The 20,288-nt window shown below is 42.7% G+C and overlaps 1 protein-coding gene across 8 annotated transcripts in view; it reads right to left on the bottom strand.

The window, feature by feature from the left end:
• The window catches only part of PIP5K1B (phosphatidylinositol-4-phosphate 5-kinase type 1 beta), a 338,893-nt gene that overhangs the window by 170,709 nt on the left and 147,896 nt on the right, over window positions 1-20,288 (bottom strand). For all 8 annotated transcript variants that reach the window (XM_044939944.2, XM_044939943.2, XM_044939940.2 and 5 more), the window contains one exon: window positions 4,560-4,690. In XM_044939944.2, the coding sequence (XP_044795879.1) occupies window positions 4,560-4,690 (131 nt within the window). The remainder of the gene's footprint in view (window positions 1-4,559; window positions 4,691-20,288) is intronic.

Below are 20,288 nucleotides of genomic sequence, written 5' to 3'. Positions count from 1 at the left end.
TATATGTTCTTTTTAAATTATTATTGGAGTAATAATTATCTTTCCAATTATTATTGGAATAAAGTTGCTCCAGAAAAAACATCTACTTTTGACTATGCTAAAGGCTTTGACTGTGTGGATCACAACAAACTGTGGAAAATTCTTAAAGAGATTGGGAATACCAGACCACCTTGCCTGTCTCCTGAGAAGCCTGTATGCAGCTCAAGAAGCAACAGTTAGAACCAGACATAGAATAATGGACTGGTTCAAAATTGGGAAAGGAGTACATCAAGGCTGTATATTGTCACCCTGTTTATTTAACTTATATGCAGAGTACATCATATGAAATGCCAGGCTGGATGAAGCACAAGCAGGAATCAAGACTGGTGGGAGAAATATCAATGACCTCAGATACACAGATAACACCACCCTTATGACAGAAACCGAACAGGACCTAAAGAGTCCCTTGATGAAGGTGAAAGAGGAGAGTGAAAAAGCTGGCTTAAAACTCAACATTCAACAAATAAAGATCATGGCATCCAGTCCCATCACTTCATGGCAAACAGATGAGGAAACAATGGAAACAGTGAGAGACTTTATTTTCTTGGGCTTCAAAATCACTGCAGATGGTGACTGCAGCCATGAAGTTAAAAGACGCTTGCTCCTTGGAAGAAAAGCTATGACAAACCTAGGCAGAATATTAAAAAGCAGAGATGTTACTTGGCTGACAAAGGTCCATATAGTCGATGTGCAAGTTGGACTATAAAGAGGACTGAGTGCCGAAGAATTGATGCTTTTGAATTGTGGTGTTGGAGAAGACTCTTGAGAGTCTCATGGACTGCAAGGAGATTAAACCAGTCAATACTAAAGGAAATGAATCCTGAATATTCATTGGAGAGACTGATGCTGAAGCTGAAGCTCCAATACTTAGGCCACCTGATGTGAAGAGCCGACTCACTGGAAAAGACCCTGATGATGGGAAAGACTGGAGGCATGAGGAGAAGGGGACGACAGAGAACGAGATAGTTGGATGGCATCACTGACTCAATGGACATGAGTTTAAGCAAGCTCCGGGAGATGCTGAAGGACAGGGAAGCCTGGCATGGTGCAATCCATGGGGTTGTAAAGAGTCGGACACTACTGACTGACTGACTGAACAACAGTAGTTGCTTTACCCTGATGTGTCAGTTTTGGCTGTAGAATAAAGTGAATTACATATATATATATATAAAATCCTTCTCTTTTGGATTTCTGTCCCATTTAGTTCACCACAGAAAACTGAATAGAGTTCCTTGTACTGTGTGTTCTTTAAACAAGCAATACAGTATTTGCTTACATTTTAGTCTGAATCAAATGTTTCATGTCACATTGACATTTAAAAGCTATACAAACTCTGAATGATATATTTGAATGTGACAGTGGACTCTTCTCAATAGGATCAGTCAGCTGGGTGCTCCCTTCCCCAGAGACATGTGTGTCATTCAGTGGCTGCTGCTGCTTTCCTGGAATACAGAGTTAAGGTTAAAGATGCAAAATCCAGGTAGGTACAACTTTGGTTCTCTATTCCTGAAGGAAAAAAATCTCATTTTGTCTAAATCATAAAAATGCAGTATGCTTATGATAAACTGTCCATCAACAAAAGGAATCAAAACTCTTAGAAGGGCCCGAAAACAGTGTTAGTTGCTCAGCTGTATCTGACTCTTTGCGACCCCATGGACTGTAGCCTCTGTCCATGGAATTCTCCAGGCAAGACTACTGGAGTGGGTAGTCATTTCCTTCTCCAGGAGATCTTCCTGACTCAGGAATCAAACCTGGATCGTCCACATTGCAGGCAGATTCTTGACAGTGTGAGCCACAAGGGAAGCCCCCTAAAAGTGTCTATGAAGAACTTATTTATTAAAAAAAAAAAAAGACCTTATTTATGCACTCCTTTTTGTATAGTATCTCATACAGTGTCATTTATAATTCAGTTGTTAAATATAATTTTTATATTTAAGATATTAATTTAAAAATATTTGGGGTTTTATGTGCTCCAAGAACAAAATCTGTTATCTATTAGAACAACTGTTACTCTAAAATGGGAAGCAAAGTGCCAGCTCAGTGATTCTCAAACTTTTATGTGCTTAGAATCACCTGGAGCAATTGTTAAACAGATTCCTGGGTCCTAGCCCCAGAGTTTCTAATTTTGTTGATCTGGGAGGAGGGAGCCCAAGAACCTGCGTGTCTAACAAGTGCTAGATGATGCTGACGCTGCAGGCCTGAGGACCATATGCTTGCTCCTGGTGCCCAGCAACGGTTGGCTCTGTTGACTGGACAGCGTGAGTAGAAGAGATCAGCCAGGATGGAACACCCTGCTCTTTGTACACCCATCTTTGCTGTAACTGCTCTAGTACCGTAACTCACTGCCAGCCATCCTTCCACAAAAGGCCTCAAAAACAAAAAAAAAAAATAAGGTTGAAAGTTTTGAGTAGAGGCCCTAGAAGACCATGAGAATTAGAATATTCTGTAAACACATTTCAAAGAATTTGAGCCTAACAGAACATACCAAAAGATTAAGATAAACTCATGACCTCCTGACTAATACATACATTTTTGAATGATAGACTGTTAAAAAACAAACACCAAGGACAATTTCCAGCTACAGAGAGAATAACAGTGTCATGAACAGACAGGATTATATCTTAGGTCTTGGGGTTGTCCATATTCTGCATGAAAACTAGTTCTCATAACTGCAAGGGAAATAGAGAAAGGGAAACTTCTAACCTTTCATAGACCAACTTTGTTCTTCAGCTAAAAGGGTTTAAAGCAAAATGAGGCACAGATGAACCTATTTGCAGGGCAAGAATAGAGATGCAGAGAATGGACATGTGGACACGGGGAGAAGAGAAGTGGGGCACGAACTGGGAAACCGGGATTGACGTGTATACACCACCATGTGTGAAACAGCTAGCTAGCGGGAACCCACTGCAGAGCACAGGAAGCTCAGCTCAGCACTCGGTGATGACCTAGATGGGTGGTGGAGGATGCGAGGGAGGGGATGTATGTATACAGATAGCTGACATACTTTACTGTACAGTAGAAAGTAACAAAACATTGGTAAAGCAATTATACTCCATTTAAAAAATAATGCTGAGATGATAAATTTTAAAAGAATGAGGCTGTCTGGGTTTCTAGCTGACGTTCTTTTATTTATGTGCTCTGTTGTGACTACATGGACACACTCATCTAAAGGTTTTATTTCTAGGAAGCTGATGCCTGGACAAAGAAATAAATTTACGAACCATTTCCCTGAAGATTTTTAAAGACAATGAAAACATGGAGAGGAAAAGTGTCACCCAACCATTCTCACTCAAGCCTAGCAATAATCGATAATAAAATTGGCTTATTTTAGAGAGAAACATTTACTTTAAAATAAATGACAAGTCAATCCTTATAGCCACAAAGACAATATAATTGCTTCCAAACCCCTAAGTTGAGTATCTATTTTTTTTCTTTGAAAAGTCCTGTCAGTGGTAGTGACATTTCCAATTTAATAGTGAGTACTTCTCTTCTTATATTAACTGAGCATTAGACTTTTAAATTATTTGTTTTATTTTGGTATAGCATGCATAATATAAATTTGCCATCTTACCCATTTTTAAACATATACTTATGTGGCATTATGTCCATTAACACTGTTGTGTAACCATCACTATCATCCCTCTCAGATTTATTTAATTGATTTATCCCCCCAGTATGGGGCTTCCTAGGTGGCACTAGTGGTTAAAAAAAACAAATAAAACTCAACTGCCAATACAGGAGACATTAAGAGATGTGAGTTTGATCCCTGGGTTGGGAAGATCCCTTGGAGGAGGACATAGCAACCTACTCCAGTATTCTTGCCTGGGAAATCCTATGCACAGAGGAGCCTGGTGGGCTACAGTCCGTAAAGTCACAAAGAATCAGACACGACTGAAGTGACTTGGCACATTAGCATGCATATGATAAAGTTAGAGGTGACATGTATGGCTAACTTGGGTGTCTTTTCAAATATGCTGTCAAAATAGGGGAATTCCCTTAAGTTTTCTGGAGGAGAGTTAAAAGAGGAAACACATGAGAATATTCAGATAGCAGAACCAATTACGGGTTCCCCAACTCATTTCTTAAATTAGGGCTACTGCAAAAACTTGGCACCATCTGCTGCGTCTCAAGTGCCCTCTTTTTCTAAACCTACGCAGACATCACTCTGTGATTACTGTACTCCTTCCCACTGAATTTCAAAGTCTTTCTCCATACGGTCTTTCAGGCATTATTACAACTAATTAATTACAGCTGACCCACAGGATGAACTCTATCTACCATCTGCTATAAAAATGCAGGCCATGTTAAAAAAAAAAAAAACGCAAGCCATTTAATGCAACGGAAAGTAATAATTACTTGGATTACTTTTGGGCACACCAAAGGTCCAACATGAACATCAGTACATAATGTATGCATGCATTGGTAGAAAAGTCTTGTACCAGTAGAAAAGTCTTCAATATGGGGATGTCACAAGAAAGGTTCCTTAGCATGGAAATCATCACAATAAACAATGTTCTTACCTGGGCAGGAACACACTTTCCACCACATAAAAATCTTGCATGAGAACATCTCGGTCTGGCTTGGAGGTGAGATTACCCACTGTGTATCCTATTCCCAGCTGAATAGCACCTTTGATGGCAGATGATGCAGTCTGCAGGGAAAACAAGGATTTCAGCGTTAGCCTCGGTAGTCGGGACCTTATTCAATGTCACGAGTAGCAAAAACAGGAGAGTGAGGTTAGATTTCTTCTCTTGTTCCTAAGCAACAAGGAAGCTAGGTTTAGAAAGATGACAGGATGCTACTTTTGATGGAGAATCCTTTCCAAACATCAAGGACCCTTCATTCCATGAAATTATTTTGGTGGTTATCTTTCCTATAAATGTTCCCAAGGTCAAATTACCATCCAAAATCTCTTTCTTTTATTAAGAACTGAGAAACTTTCAACATATAGCATTGTAATTTCTACCAAAGGATAATCGGCACAGTCACATTTTTAAAAAGTCAGAAGTTCTGTAACATATGTATGGATCAGGAAGAGTATTTTGGCTTCATAAGAAATGAGAGAGTAAAAAATAATTTCAGCCTTTGGAATACATAAAATTTAATTTAAAAATTGCTTACTAGTCTTGCCAAGGGTCCATAATCAAAATTTCCTTCACTGATCTATAATAAAACACAGAGTTTTGGAACCTCAATATTTCAAATTTACTGCTTTTCTATTATTCCACAGTTAAACTGACATAATGTTAACTTGGAGGAATGACATATATATTTGTGTGTGTGCACGTGTGCATGTATATATAAACAGTTTTAACCAACATAATAGGAGAAATAGAATAACTTAATTTAGGAAAATCAGAATACATTCTTCTTAATGGTGCAAGTGTGGCATGTTTTTTTTTACGCCTTGCAATGTTGAATATAGTACACACTGGGACAGAAGAGCCTGGCAGGTTACAGTCTATTGGTTGCATAGAGTCCGACACAACAGAGCAATTACCACTCTCACTCAGACAATAGGAACTAAACAAATACTTAAATCACTGGTTCTCAGCCAGGGGCATTTGACACTGGAGACATTTTTCAGTCGTCATAACCAGAGGTGGCAGAGCTACTGGCATCTAGTGGGTAGAGGTCAGGAATGCTGTTACAACATCCCACAATGCACAGGACAGCTTCTCATAACAACAAATTATCAAGCCCCAAATATTAGTGCTGAGGCTGAGAAACCATGCCTTAAAATGAATGTAATAAAGATCACCTGCTTAATAAAAAAATATTCTTTTTGAGTTAACATTTTCACTTAGCAAGTTCAAGACCCATCTCCATCTTCCCAGATGCTGCTTTTTAAAAAAATTTCTTCATGCTTTTAACATCAAAAAATATCTCTCTTCTTGAAAAATGTATCCTCTTGATTTCCATGATAGAACACAGTCCTGTGTCCATGTCTACCTTTTCTGATAGTCTCTCATTTCTTCACTAAATTCTCATATTTTGTTTGCTATAATTGCTGTGTCCCTAAAAGTTGGATCCTTGATTCTCAAATTTCCTTAGTTATGCAGACGATCAATCCATTCATTCCTAATGGTTTCAAATACTGACTTCATGCATATGACTCTCAGAACCTACTTGGACACTGTTTTATCATCACAAACACAGTACACGTGGCACCAAACCATTATCTTACAACCAACCCCCCTACCTCCAAGCCTGGTGTCCCTCTCCCTAAGCTCTGTAATCCTGTCACTGAAGGGTGAACCCCAAGCAAACCACATCTTGCACAGGGCTGGGTCCCCAGGAAATATTTGCTGACTGGGCCTGAAATGGTCACGATCATTCACACGGCTCAGTCACTTCCACTATACAATCAGTAACCCTTACTATCCCATGGAGTCATCATTCAATCGCACTGCTTATTTCACTGCAAATATTATATCAGCCTTAGTGTGAGGACAACTATAGTATCTATCCCCTTCTGTGCAGTTAAGAGAACATCCTGGGGCTTTTCTTCTTTACATATGCCTTTTTACTTACGATCCCAGAGCAGCAAGATGGCAAAAGACTGAGAGTCAAGCCCAAATAGTGCAACTAGTGCTTCAAAAACAAAAAGCTGCTATTTTAATCTTCCCACTGCGAGCTCAGCAATGCCACCAGTTGGCATCAGTGACCTTTTGTACCAATAGCTCTGACTTCTGAAGGCTGAAATGAATTTTTCTCATTTTAACCTCACATAAAAATTCAAAAGGTTTCTCTTCTCCTATCCATCACACAGGGCACTATGGCACAGGACGTGACATCAGCATTTCCAGAAGACACCTACAGTCTGAAACTTTCTATTCCAGGTCTATCAACAGAAGCACACACTCTCAAACTGTTTTTCCTCCCCTTTACCACACCCCTGACTCTGCTTCCAGAAATACCTGTATTTCTGCTTAATTCAGTCATTTAGTGTGCTTCTTGGACTGGAATACATGTGAAACATGGAATGCCCAATTCCTTGTTAAGCACCTGTCAGTCTTATCCCAGAGAAGGCAATGGCACCCCACTCCAGAACTCTTGCCTGGACAATCCCATGGATGGAGGAGCCTGGTAGGCTGCTGTCCATGGGGTCGCTAAGAGTCAGACACGACTGAGCGTCTTCACTTTCACTGTTCACTTTCACGCACTGGAGAAGGAAATGGCAACCCACTCCAGTGTTCTTGCCTGGAGAATCCCAGGGACGGGGGAGCCCGGTGGGCTGCCGTCTATGGGGTTGCACAGAGTCGGACACGACTGAAGCGACTTAGCAGCAGCAGTCTTATCCCACCCCTAGCAACAGAGGGTGGTCAAAGTTGCAGCAGTCTATATCTGGTTTTTGCAAACGTTAGAAAGTCTGAGAATCACTGGGTCATTTGTTAAAACAGATCAAAAGCACAACTATGGAGACCATAAGAAGATCAGTGCTTGCCAGAGGGTTGGGGAGGGGAAGTAGAGCACAGAGGATTTTCGGGGCAGGGAAAGCACTCTGCACAATTCCTTTATGATGGTGTGTCATGCACGCTCCTTTGTGTCTCTTTGTGACTCCATGGACTATAGCCCACCAGGCTTCTCTGTCCATGGACTTTTCCAGGCAAGAATACTGAAGTGGGTTGCCATTTCCTTCTCCAGGGGCTCTTTCTGACCCATGAAGAGCTCTTGTCGAACCCACATCCCTTGAGTCTCCTGCATTGTCAGGTGGGTTCTTTACCACTGAGCCACCTGGGAAGTCCACTTTTATGATGGATACACATAATTATGAATTTGTCTAAACCCATAGAATGTACTCCATCAAGAGTGAGCCAGAATATAAACTGTGGACTTGGGTGATTATGATGTGTCCCTGTAGGTCCATCAGTTGTAACAGTGAACCACTCTGGTGGGGGATGTTGACAATGGGCAGGCTGTGCATGTGTGGGTACAGGGGGTGATGGGAAATTTCTGTATATTCCTCTCAAGTTTTTTGTTAACATAAAACTGCTCTAAAGAACAAATCTTAAAAAAAAAAAAATGTCAGCAAGCACTGAAAAACAAGAACTAAAGTGGCTTATGGATTGCATCTCCAGAATTTCTGACTCGGAAAGTCTGCAGTGAGGCTCAAAAATTTGCTCTTGCTCTAAGGAGCATCAAGAAACTTTTTTCTCCTATGGTATAAGATTGAATTTTGAGTTCCTGAAGGAATAAGATTTTGGAAAGGAGGTCATTGACATTTGTTTAAATAAAAAAACCAGACTTATAATAATACTATTACTTTCTTTTCATGCTCCTTAAAATTCAAGTGCTCTGAAGACAGAAATAAGTGAAGTCTTAATAAAAGTGAACTTTTTTTATCAACTATTTGTGCCAGGGACTTGACATATGGATAACAACAATAATAATCACAATCAATCATAATTATGGCATATACTTAAAGAGTGTTTACTGAAAACACTCTATGAGGCAATCACTATTCTAAGTGCTTTTGGTTATATTAACTCTTCTATCCTCACAATAACCCTGTGAGGTAGGTACTATTATTATCTTCTTTTTTTAATTTAAATTTATTTATTTTAATTAGAGGCTAATTACTTTACAATATTGTATTGGTTTTGCCATACATCAACATGAATCTGCCACGGGTGTACACGTGTTCCCGATCCTGAATCCCCCTCATTTTACTGATTCAAGTAGGTTTAGTTACTTACGCGAGGTCACATGGCTAGCAAAGAGGTGGAGCTGGGACTCGTACCTGGCAAGTTTGGCTCCACAGTCCAGATCCAGGTTATAAACAAGTACTGTGCTGCCTCTAACATCAGAATCTCTGACCTCATTTAACCCTTTCAAGGACACCAAAGAGAGGGAGAATCACACCCATTTTACAGGTGGGGATTTAAAGCTGAGCAAGGTTATATGACTGCCTCTCTCACATTGTTAGCACATGGCAGAGTCTGCCTGCAAAGCCCATGCTGCTTCCCTGTCTCTTTTTTTTCAAAATGAGTCTAGAACCCAAGTTAGAAGCTCTCTTTTAAGCCTGGCTGACCTCAGCAAAGGAAGCAGCTCTGTGGGAGCCATGCCTTTTGATGAAATAGGGATAAAATATTTTATTTGCTACTAATCATACTCAATCATGGGTGAGCCTAAAAGAAACCAGTAAACCACCTGCTAAACCAGTATGAACACCTCTGTTAAAGTCACTACTAATAACATGGAGAGGTACAAACAAAAGGAGATATTTTGCTGCCAGGGGAGGATGGCTACCTCTGGCTACCTCAGGGTTTCTTCCTCCCCATCTCTGCGTAAAATTAAATGCTTTAGCATAGATGCATTGGGTATAATTAAAAAGCATCCTGACTATTTCATGGATATGTCTGATTGCACTGTGGCACGTGGGTTTCTAAGTCACCAGCAGTAATGGCCGCATCATCTGACATTTTCCTATTGGACATTAGGCACAGGGACCAAGATGGGAGAAACCACAGTATTTTCTGACACAGTCACTCTTGAGCAAGATGTGTTTTAAAGGTACAAAAACACTTACAAATGCTAATGGGAGGGTTTCTGATTAGCAGACCAGTAAATCATGATGACTAAGAACCTGCTCTGTGTACTGCAGGTTTCTGCAGGTTTCTCCTCTTCTAGAACCAGCAGTTCTTTCCTTGTAAATTTGATGAGTTAGCAGCTTCAAACACACACACACACACGTGGTCCATCCAATTTTCTGTGTGGCTTTGCATATGCTCTAAACACGTTGATGGCACCCCACTCCAGTGTTCTTGCCTGGAGAATCCCATTGGACGGAGGAGCCTGGTGGGCTGCAGTCCATGGGGTCGCTAAGACTAGGACACACTGAGCGACTTCACTTTCACTTTTCACTTTTCACTTTCATGCCTTGGAGGAGGAAATGGCAACCCACTCCAGTGTTCTTGCCTGGAGAATCCCAGGAACGGGGGAGCCTGGTGGGCTGCCGTCTATGGGGTCGCACAGAGTCGGACGCGACTGAAGCGACTTAGCAGCAATAGCAGCAGCAAACACGTTGATACGTAACTATTTCCCCTCTGTGCTAGGTGGTGTCTGACTCTTTGCAGCCTCATAGACTGTAGACCACCAGGCTCCTCTGTCCATGGGATTCTCCAGGCAAGAATAATGGAATGGGGTGCTATTTCCTCCTCCAGGGGATCTTCCCAACCCAGGGATCGAAACTCACATCCCTCGCAAGCCCTGCATTGGCAGGTGGATTCTTCACTACTGGTGTCACCGAAACACATCGGTTCAGATTTCGGAATACAGACAAACCGAGTCTACATTTAATTCAGGACTTCTCAAGGGCTAAGCAGAGGCAACATATTGTATGGATATTACAAACACCTCTAAAGTATGTGATATTTGGAGAAAGAACCAGCTAATACCACAAAAGCGAATCGCATATATTTACATTCATGGCCCTTTACTACCCAAATCTGTGTCGGGATGATGGTAATACTAAAAGGAAAATTAATGTCAGTCTGCATTTAGATAATATGCTATGGTTTTCCCAATACTGCCTTCTAATGACTGCATGGATTGTCACAATTGTTATGTAGGTAGCTGGGGCTTTAAGGCCCATTTTATAAAGAAACTTGACTCCAGGAGATTAACTTGACCTAAATCCCTTGGCCAAGTATGTGATAACGCCACGAGTGATACTCTGGTCTACAAGGCACCAGTTCAGTGTCCTACCAGTGTGTACTGCTTTACCGGCCACCATTCTCTGTGCAGGAGATGGATCTGACTGAAGCTGAGAAGTAGTTGAACAAAGAGATAATAATGATGATTACTATCAATGAGACTAAACGTCCATGCAGACCTGCTATTAGGGGAGCAATGATCCTGACAACGGTAAGATTTTAATGATTTTACATTGGTTACAGGGAACTGCTTTCTACAGCATATTGTCTAGGAAATTAGATCACTTAATATGCAATCTGATATCACTGGTTTTAAAAGCAAGTACTAAAACATCTCAAGTCAACATTTCTCCCCACCTCAGGTGATCTGATGGCCTAATTATAGGATTATAGACAATATACATGATGCCAGAGTGATTTTTTTCTCCCAAAGTTCAAACTTTTTATTTTGTATTGGATTGGGGTATAGCCATTTAACAATGTTGTGATAGTTTCAGGTAAACAGTGAAGGGACTCAGCCATGCATATAGATGTATCCATTCTCTCCCAAACCCCTCTCCCACCCAGGCTGCCACATAACATTGAGCAGCGTTTCCTGTGCTATATAGTAGGTCCTTGCTGGTTATCCATTTTAAATACAGCAGAGTGTACATGACCTTCCCAAAGTCCCTAACTATCTCAGAGTAATTTTTTTTTTTTAAGTACAGATCTAATCTTGTCACCACCTTGCTTGAAAACTAACGGGTGTGTAGTATCCTCACCACAGAATTAATCCCAAATATCTTAGCTTGACATGGAAACCTCCTTCCTAACCTCACACTGAGTCCTGCATCCTAACATGTAAAAGATTCTAGGGACTTTCCTGGTGGTCCAGTGGTTAAGAATCCGCCTTGCAATGCAGGGGACGTGGGTTCAATCCCTGGTTAGGGAACTAAGATCCCACATACTGTGGGGCAACTAAGCCCATGCGCCACAACTGCTGAGCCTGTGTGCCACAACTAAGACTCGACACCGCCCAATTAACAAACAAACAAACATCTTTTTAAAAGATTCTAAACACACACTCTATCCTTTGAGCAAGATAACCTTACAGGTCCATGGACCCCGAACAACTGCATGTGAAATTTTCTGCTGTGTGCATTTTTCCCAAGGAGGAGGTCCAATGCTTTCTCTTTTTCTCACAAGATATATTTTCCCAAAACCACAAATGTGGAGATTAATTCTAAATCAGAGATGTACACTGACAAGCACCTTAAACCAGGATGTTAGAAAATGGTTCAGTAACACTTCTAAAGGGGGCGTCCCCCATGGCTCATGGCTTAGCAGTAAAAAAAAATCCACTTGTAATGCAGGAGATGCAGAAGACTTGGGTTCTATCCCTGCGCATTGGGAAGATTCTTAGGAGGAGGGCATCCTTCCAGTATTCTTGCCTGGAGAATTCCATGGACAGAGGATTACAGTCCATGGTGGGTTACAGTCCATGGGGTTGCAAAGAGTTGGACATGCCTGAAGTGACTGAGCACAACACCTCTAAAGAACGAGAGAAAACAATCCTTGTCTGGCTGGGGAGACCCTGCCGCTCTCCTTCATTGCCACAGCTCAAGTCCTGTTCTGGGTTCTCACTCCTGTTTCTGAACTTGAACTCAGAAAAGAAAGCAGAGATTTCTTATTTGTCCCAATGAGAGAATTAAGAAGAAAACGGACAAATTTCACAAAACTGACTGTAGGACTATGGAAATGGGATAGTTTGTTGACAGGCAAGAGGAATGTCTTCTGAAAGGAGGTGGGACCACCTCTTGCTATGGGTTCCTCAACCCATTTCTCCAGTCCCTCCTTGATTTGGTTTTCTACTGCTGCTGTATAAATGACCACAAACTTCATGTCTTTCAACAACACAATGTATTATCTCACAGTTTAGGAGATCAGAAGTCCTAAAATCAAGGTGTTGGGAGGGCTCTGTCCCTTCTTCCTTGCCTTGTGGTCCCCTCCATCTTCATAACAGCAGCATCTTCAAATCTCTCTTAATCTCTCTCTGTCTCCCCTCTGCTTTTGTCTTACATATCCTCCTCTGACTCTGACTCTCTGCTGCTGCTGCTAAGTCGCTTCAGTCGTGTTCGACTCTGTGCGACCCCAGAGACGGCAGCCCACCATGCTCCCCCGTCCTTGGGATTCTCCAGGCAAGAACACTGGAGTGGGTTGCCATTTCCTTCTCCAATGCGTGAAAGTGAAAAGTGAAAGTGAAGTCGCTCAGTGTGTCCGACTCCTAGCGACCCCATGGACTACAGCCTACCAGGCTCCTCCGTCTATGGGGTTGTCCAGGCAAGAGTACTGGAGTGGGGTGCCATTGCCTTCTCCCCTCTGACTCTCTAGCCTCTCTCTTACAAGAACCTCTGTGACTGCACCGGGCCCATCTGGATAGTTCAAGATCACTTTCCCATCACAAGATCTTTAACTTAATCACACCTGCAAAGTCCCCTTTGCCATATAAAGTGCCATATCACAGGCTCTAAGGATTAGGGCATGGCTGTCTTTTGGGGACCCATGATTCTATAATCTACCCTCTATTTCAGGATAGACTTGAGAATTTTTTCCAGTGTTGCCTAGGTAAAGAGAAGAGCTCCCCTTAGAACTCCATTCAGTCACATGCTGTTCATTCATTTAGATCTTCATTCTCAAAGATCTGAGAATTTTCTGTGACCTAAACACTATGCTAGATGTTGGGGAAAGCATAAATCAAAAAAAAAAAAAAAAGTCCTGTTCTTGCTTTCATGATAGTTTCTAGGTTAGTGAGTGAAAGAGATTTTAAAGATATGCTTTCATAATAGGCAGTGATACAAATAACAGGGTGATGTGATTAGGCCAAAAGTGAGGAGATCCACTTGAGAACGGGGGAGAGTTAGGAAAGTTCTAACAGGAAGCATACACAGTCTGAGACATGAAAGGCGAGAGCCAGTTGGCAGGTCATATCAACAGATGCTGGCTGTATGTCCATCACGTGCCAGGCACTCATCTACAAACTGGGGATACAGAAATGACCTGGCCTGAGTGCTTGCCCTCAAGGAACTGAAAGTCACATTAGGAGGTCAGAGGAATCAATTTCCAGGCATACAGAAACAGCAGTTCAAGAAACTGAAAGCAAATCACTGTAGATGAATTAAGGTGAGCATCAGAGAGAGCATCAGAATTGGAGGCTGCAAAGATGAGCTGAATCTAGGGCTGAACCTCATAGATCCTGCTAAGGATCTGATGTGTTTCCATGAGGAAAGAGTCATTGTCTAACCTGAAAAACGTCACTCTGGCTGCCATGTGGAGGACAGACTAGAGAGAATATACGAGGAGAAGTGATTAGGAGGCAAGTGTCATGGTTCATGGGTTTGATTGCTGGGTCGGGAAGATCCCCTGGAGGAGGGCATGACAACCCACTCCAGTATTCTTGCCTGGAGAATCCCTTGGGCAGAGGAGCCTGGGAGGGGTCATGAAGAGTTGGACACGATCGAAACAACTTAGCACACATGCATGCATCATGGTTCACATGGAGATGTGGATGTCTTAAGAGTAGGGTGATGAACAATAAGATGGAAAGAAGAGTTGAATTTGTATATATTTTGGAGGGCAATAAACAGAACTTGCCATAAGCTAGAAATGAGGGAGAGAAGAGTACTGGAATGCCTTCTAGTGTTTTCCTTGAGCAGTGGAGAGGACTGAGGTTGCTTTACTGAGTTGGGAAGACTGAGGGAGGAACACATTTTGGGGGGCAGATTGAGTTCCACGTGAGATGCCGGGGAGACATCCAAATGATGTCAAGGTACAAGTCTGGAGCTTAGAACAGAGGTTTGGGCTGAAATTTTGAATTTGAGTGTTTTCAGCATATAAATGGTATTGAAACCCAAAGGGCTGAATGAATAACCTTGGGAGAGAGAAGAGCAACTTGCCACAGCAACTTGAAGCCCGTGAACTACAACCACCTTGCTCACCACAAGTAGAGAAAAGCCTGCCCACCAATGAACTCAGCACAGTGAAAAATGAATAAATAAAATTATGAAAAAAAAGTCCAAGTACAGGTCAAGAATATTTGACAAAATTATTTGATAAACTCTAGTCAACTTATCGGAGAAGGCAATGGCACCCCACTCCAGTACTCTTGCCTGGAAAATCCCATGAACAGAGGAGCCTGGTGGGCTGCAGTCCGTGGGGTCGCTAAGAGTCGGACGCGACTGAGCGACTTCACTTTTCTCTTTCATGCATTGGAGAAGGAAATGGCAACCCACTCCAGTGCCTGGAGAATCCCAGGGACAGGGGAGCCTGGTGGGCTGTCTATGGGGTCGCACAGAGCCAGACATGACTAAAGCGACTTAGCAGTCAACTTGTACCTTTAAACCATATTTTTTTAAAATGTTCTATAACTTTAAAAAATATTACATTAAGAAAGCAAGATATAAAATACATACAACAAAATTTGAAAAACTCACAAATGTTCTATACACATCCACAGAGGAAAGCAAGACAGGAAGGAAATATATCAAATTGTTTGATTATCTCTGGCTTGTGGGATGTTGGGTGACTTACTTTCAAGTCTTGTACTTCTCAGATTTTCTAAATTTTGTGTTACAGGTAAGAATGGAAATGTCCTTCCATGAAAGCATCTTTACTATGTTTATGAATACATTTTGCATGATGACAAAGGCATGTTTGGGATTTGCTAATTTTTAAAATGGCTTCTTCCCTGGTGGCTCAGTGGTAAAGAATTTACCTGCCAAAGCAGAAAATGGGTTTGATTCCTGCACTGGGAAGATCTCCTGGATTAGAAAATGGCAACCCACTTAAGTATTCTTGCCTGGTAAATCCCATAGACAGAGGAACCTTGTGGGGTCATAAAAAAGTTAAATAGACTTAGTGACAACATTTTTTAAAATCTTATTTTCTTTAGGACAAAGCCTTCATGCTAGAAACCCATGTAACTATTATACTCTTATGAAAGTGAAAGGGAAAGTCGCTCAGCCGTGTCCGACTCTCTGTGACCCCATGGACTGTACAATCTATGGAACTCTCCAGATCAGAATACTGCAGTGAGTAGCCTTCCCCTTCTCCAGGAGATCTTCCCAACACAGGGATTGAATCCAGGTCTCCCGCCTTGCAGGCAGACTCGTTACCAGCTGAGCCACCAGGGAAACCCAAGAATATTGGAGTGGGTAGCCTATTCCTTCTCAAGTGGATCTTCCTGACCCAGGAATCAAACCAGCGTCTCCTGAATTGCAGGGAGGTTCTTTACCAGCTGAGCTACCAGGGAAGCCCATGACAATAGTCAGCACAGGAAATAACCAGTACTTCATAATAACTTTGTGTGCTGTGCGTTTAGTCACTCAGATGTATCTGACTCTTTGCGACTCCATGGACTACAGCCCACCAGGCTCCTCTGTCCATGGGGATTCTCCAGGCAAGAATACTGGAGTGGGTTGCCATGCCCTCCTGCAGATGATCTTCCCAACCCAGTATCAAACCTAGGTCCCCTGCATTGCAGGTGGATTCTTTACTGTCTGAGCTACCAGGGAAGCCCATACTCTTATGAAGCATAATCATAATCAATTTTTTTGTCACCCACTGTCCCCCTAAATTTATTCTGGGGTCAGGTCTTCCCTTGCCCTAAGGATGAAATTTCAGGCAAGTCTATGACCCCTCTGGTGACTCCCAGAATAAAATAGTCTGTCCTCTGTTCATATATATTCACAGATCAGTAAAAAAATGGTCTCATGCAGATACTTGGTATGTCTAGCCCACTCATTAATAAAAGCCTTAAGTATACTGTTAGTAACCATCTCCCCTTCCCCCACCTGCCCTGGCATAAGCTGGTCACCAGCAGTGGGAAAGGTAGTGGGGAGCTTTTTCTCTATTCTGACTGATTGCCCGAGGAAGCAGAAAAGGTCTTACTTGAGGAGAGGGGTACAGTTCTAAGATGCCCCAGGCATTCAAGGCTCACCAGGTATATGTGTAGCTCTCTCTCTATTGTGGGTTGCTTTCATAGGATCGACAATTACCCTCCAAATGGCAGCTGCATTTCCCTTTTAGGGGAAGAACTCATCTCCTCTGGCTGCTAGGTCCACATTGTTCCTCCAGGGCCTTATTTGAACAGGCTCAGTGATGACAACACAGCAGCTTTATCTCTAGTTCAGTGCCCTCAACTGGTCACATATCACTTATCCTGAAACCATGGGAATCAACAAACAGTCCCCCACCCTCCCTAAGAACCCTCTCTTAGCTTCGCTACCATCAGAGCAGCTGACCAACAATTCTCTTGTTCTTTCAATTTCCCAGAAGATACTACAGTCCACCACATCTTCCAGGCTGCAGGGGTTGTATCACATGCATAGAGGTCTCACTGAAGCCTCCTACGCTTAGGAATAAGATGACGGGCCAACCCTCTCCTAATACCTGCCCCACTGAGAGAGTAACTCATGACATATAAACGATCACTCCAAAATTCCTTTTCCAGTCTCTGCATTTCGCGTGGGCCAGCTAAGCTCTTTCACAGACTGTGGGGACTACTGAACTGGTCGTAGACCACTTCCTTCCCCAAGTTCCTTGTGGTGGACTGGCACCCGACCTTGCATTGTAATTAAAAAGGCTTGCACCCTTTCAGCCTGTAGTATCCTCAACTAACTCACAGATCCTGCTGATAAAATGTGGGGTGGGGGTTTCCCTGGTGGCTCAGGGGTAAAGAATCTGAGAATGTGCCTGCCAATGCAGGAGACGCGATCTGTCCCCTGACCTGAGAGGACCCCACATGCCACAGAGCAACTAGGTCTGTGCATCACAACTACTGATCCCGTGCTCTGGAGCCCCGGAGCCGCAACTACAGAGTCAAGCTGCCGCAGCTCCTGAAGCCCATGGGCTCTAGAGCCTGTGCTCCATCTGCAACAAGAGAAGTCAATGAAATGAGAAGCCCAAGCACCGCAACCAGAGAGTAGCCCCCTACTCTCCGCAACTAGAGAAAAGTCTGTGCAGCGACAAGACCCAGCACAGTCAAAAATAAATGAGTAAGCAACTGATTTTTTTAAAAGCAAGGCTGTGGTCAGTGGCATCAATTGGTTTCTCACTGTGTTCCTTTCCATTTGTCATAAGACAGTCAGAGTCATCATTCTCAAGCTGTTTGTTTTGTTTTTATTACCACCCCCAGCATAAAAACCTTCATTTTTTTCCCCCCACTATGTGTAGAAGTGGACCTCGTTTCCTTGTTTGGTCTTCAAATTTTCTACAATCTAATTTCTACTAGTGCTAATTGCAAAATACATAAACTCCCAGATGCTAATGGCAGTAAAACAAACAAACAAGCAAACACACCCCTGAAATCTGGTGTCTTCATTCAACACAAGTTGATTCCTCAGTCAGGCACAGTCTACTGGGTATGTCCCTGACTGGGGCTCTGCTTCTCTCTGTTGAGTGGCATCCTGCATTCCTATGGCCCTGTCCTCCCCTAGGGTCTCCAAATCCTGCAGCTGGCTGACAGGAGAAGCAGGAATGGTGCAGGAACACCCACTCTCCACTTCTGACTACCTTTGCCAGAGGTCATCGAGCAGGATATTTACCCCAGGTCTGCTCCTCAGCCTTTCTTCAACTCTGTGTCCTGGGACATTCCCTGTACAACTGCATTAAAGCACTTCCTACCCTTCTGGCTTCTAATTGGGTTTGGCCAATGGATGCTTCCACAGAATATTGGAGAGGCTGGAGAGTGATGTCAGGGTTTGACTCAGACTGGTGTGTCCTTCTGAAGGTTATGGCTTCATATGGCTCCTATTCTAACTCCTAGAAACTGTACCCTTCTCTCAGGCCTAAGAGAGCTTACAGGGTAGACATGGGCCTTATGGTACTACACTATCCCTTGTAGTTTCCTTACTCATTCCTGCATCTTGGCAAACAGTGCCTTTCTTAAACTCCCTTCAAATGATCTAACTGGGGTCTTCCATCCATTTATTATCAGATCCTCTAGCTAAAGATGGGCTTCCCAGGTGGCTCAGTGGAAAAGAATCAGCCTGCCAAGCAAGAGACCTGAGTTTGATCCTTGGGTCAGGAAGAACCCCTGGGAGAGGAACTGGCAACCCACTCCAGTATTCTTGCCTGGGAAATCCCAAGAACAGAGCAGCCTGGCGGGCTACAGTCCAGGAGCTGCAAAGAGTTGGACATGAGTGAGTGCGCACACATGCACACTTTGTTGCTGTGGAGTCACTAAAAGTAATGCCCAACTCTTTGCGACCCCATGGACTGTAGCCTGCCAGCCTTCTCTGTCCATGGGATCTCCTAGGCAAGAATACTGGAGTGGGTTGTCATTTCCTTCTCCAGGGGATCTTCCCAACTCAGGGATCAAACCCAAGTCTCCTGTTTGGCAGGCGGATTCTTTACCACTGAGCCACCAGGGAAGCCCCAAGATAATGAGCCACTTATAGTTGATTAGCAAGGATGAACCACATGGCCTCACCAAGACACAAGAAGAGCTGGCTTTGCAGCTGCTTTCCAGGTCCTGCTTTGCTATGGAAGAGGGAACACAAATTCCAGTGGACAACTTGCTGTTTAGTCTGCACAACACAGTCTTTGCACAAATCTACATCTTCAATCGAATTTTCCTGCTAACTTGCTATGTGATTCCTGGTCCCACCCACGCCGATCCCCGTCTTCAGTGTTTTCCCCATCTTCCTTTGCTCCCCATTGAGTCTTCCAGGTCCAGCTCTCCATTAGTCTCTGCACACAGTGTCTGCTCACCCAGCAGCTAGACATGACTACTCTCCTCTCCCAGTATGACTGGTTTCATACTTTGGGCGTACTGCTACTTTCATGGCTGGCAACTACTTTTCTGATACAATTTCTGCAGTCATTGACATTTTCAAAAACAAGAATGCTGGAGCACCATAATAATGATGTCCTCCGCTGTGCCTGCATGGACCTTCTACGTGGTGAAACTGCCTTATAACAAGGTCATTCTGACACATTAGGCACTCAACAACTTTGGAAGAAGCCCAAGACAGATGTACTTTCTGTGTAATTTTTCCTTATTGCTAAGCAGCCGTTATAACAAGATCCCAGTGTATTCACCTGTTTGAAGAAAGGTTTGATTCTCTAAATATGCTAGAAAAGGCAGAACAAAGAGCACTTAATTTCGTGTTCTCTTGTAAATGATCTTCCCCTCATTTATATGATTGGCAGTGAAGCACATACTCTCACTGGAATGGAAAAGCATATTAAGCAAACATTTCTCATTAACAGAAAAATACTATACTCAAGGTGTTCAGCAGTGGCAAATTATGCACACTTAATTGCCCTTAAAAGAGACATGCCATCAACTGTAGATGAAATTTTTGATTTAGGACAGAATGGCATTATGAATGCTGCTATATTAGTCTTTCAGAAATATTACAGTGTAGACTGAGATATTCATCATAAATGTGACACAATGCAAGTACCCTTAATGCTACACCAAACACTAGGGGAAAAAGCTTCACTTGTTTGTATATTCAAACAAAAACAGTATTTACTTGATGCAAATACAAATTTAGGTTCAATAAATAAAAATAACAAAGGATTGGATTTTCATCCTCCTAGAATCAG

Source organism: Bubalus bubalis, chromosome 3 (assembly GCF_019923935.1).
Source record: "Bubalus bubalis isolate 160015118507 breed Murrah chromosome 3, NDDB_SH_1, whole genome shotgun sequence".
NCBI classification, from domain to species: Eukaryota; Metazoa; Chordata; class Mammalia; order Artiodactyla; family Bovidae; genus Bubalus; species Bubalus bubalis.
Note: the sequence above shows the minus strand (reverse complement) of the source record. Positions and strands in the feature narration are given on the sequence as shown.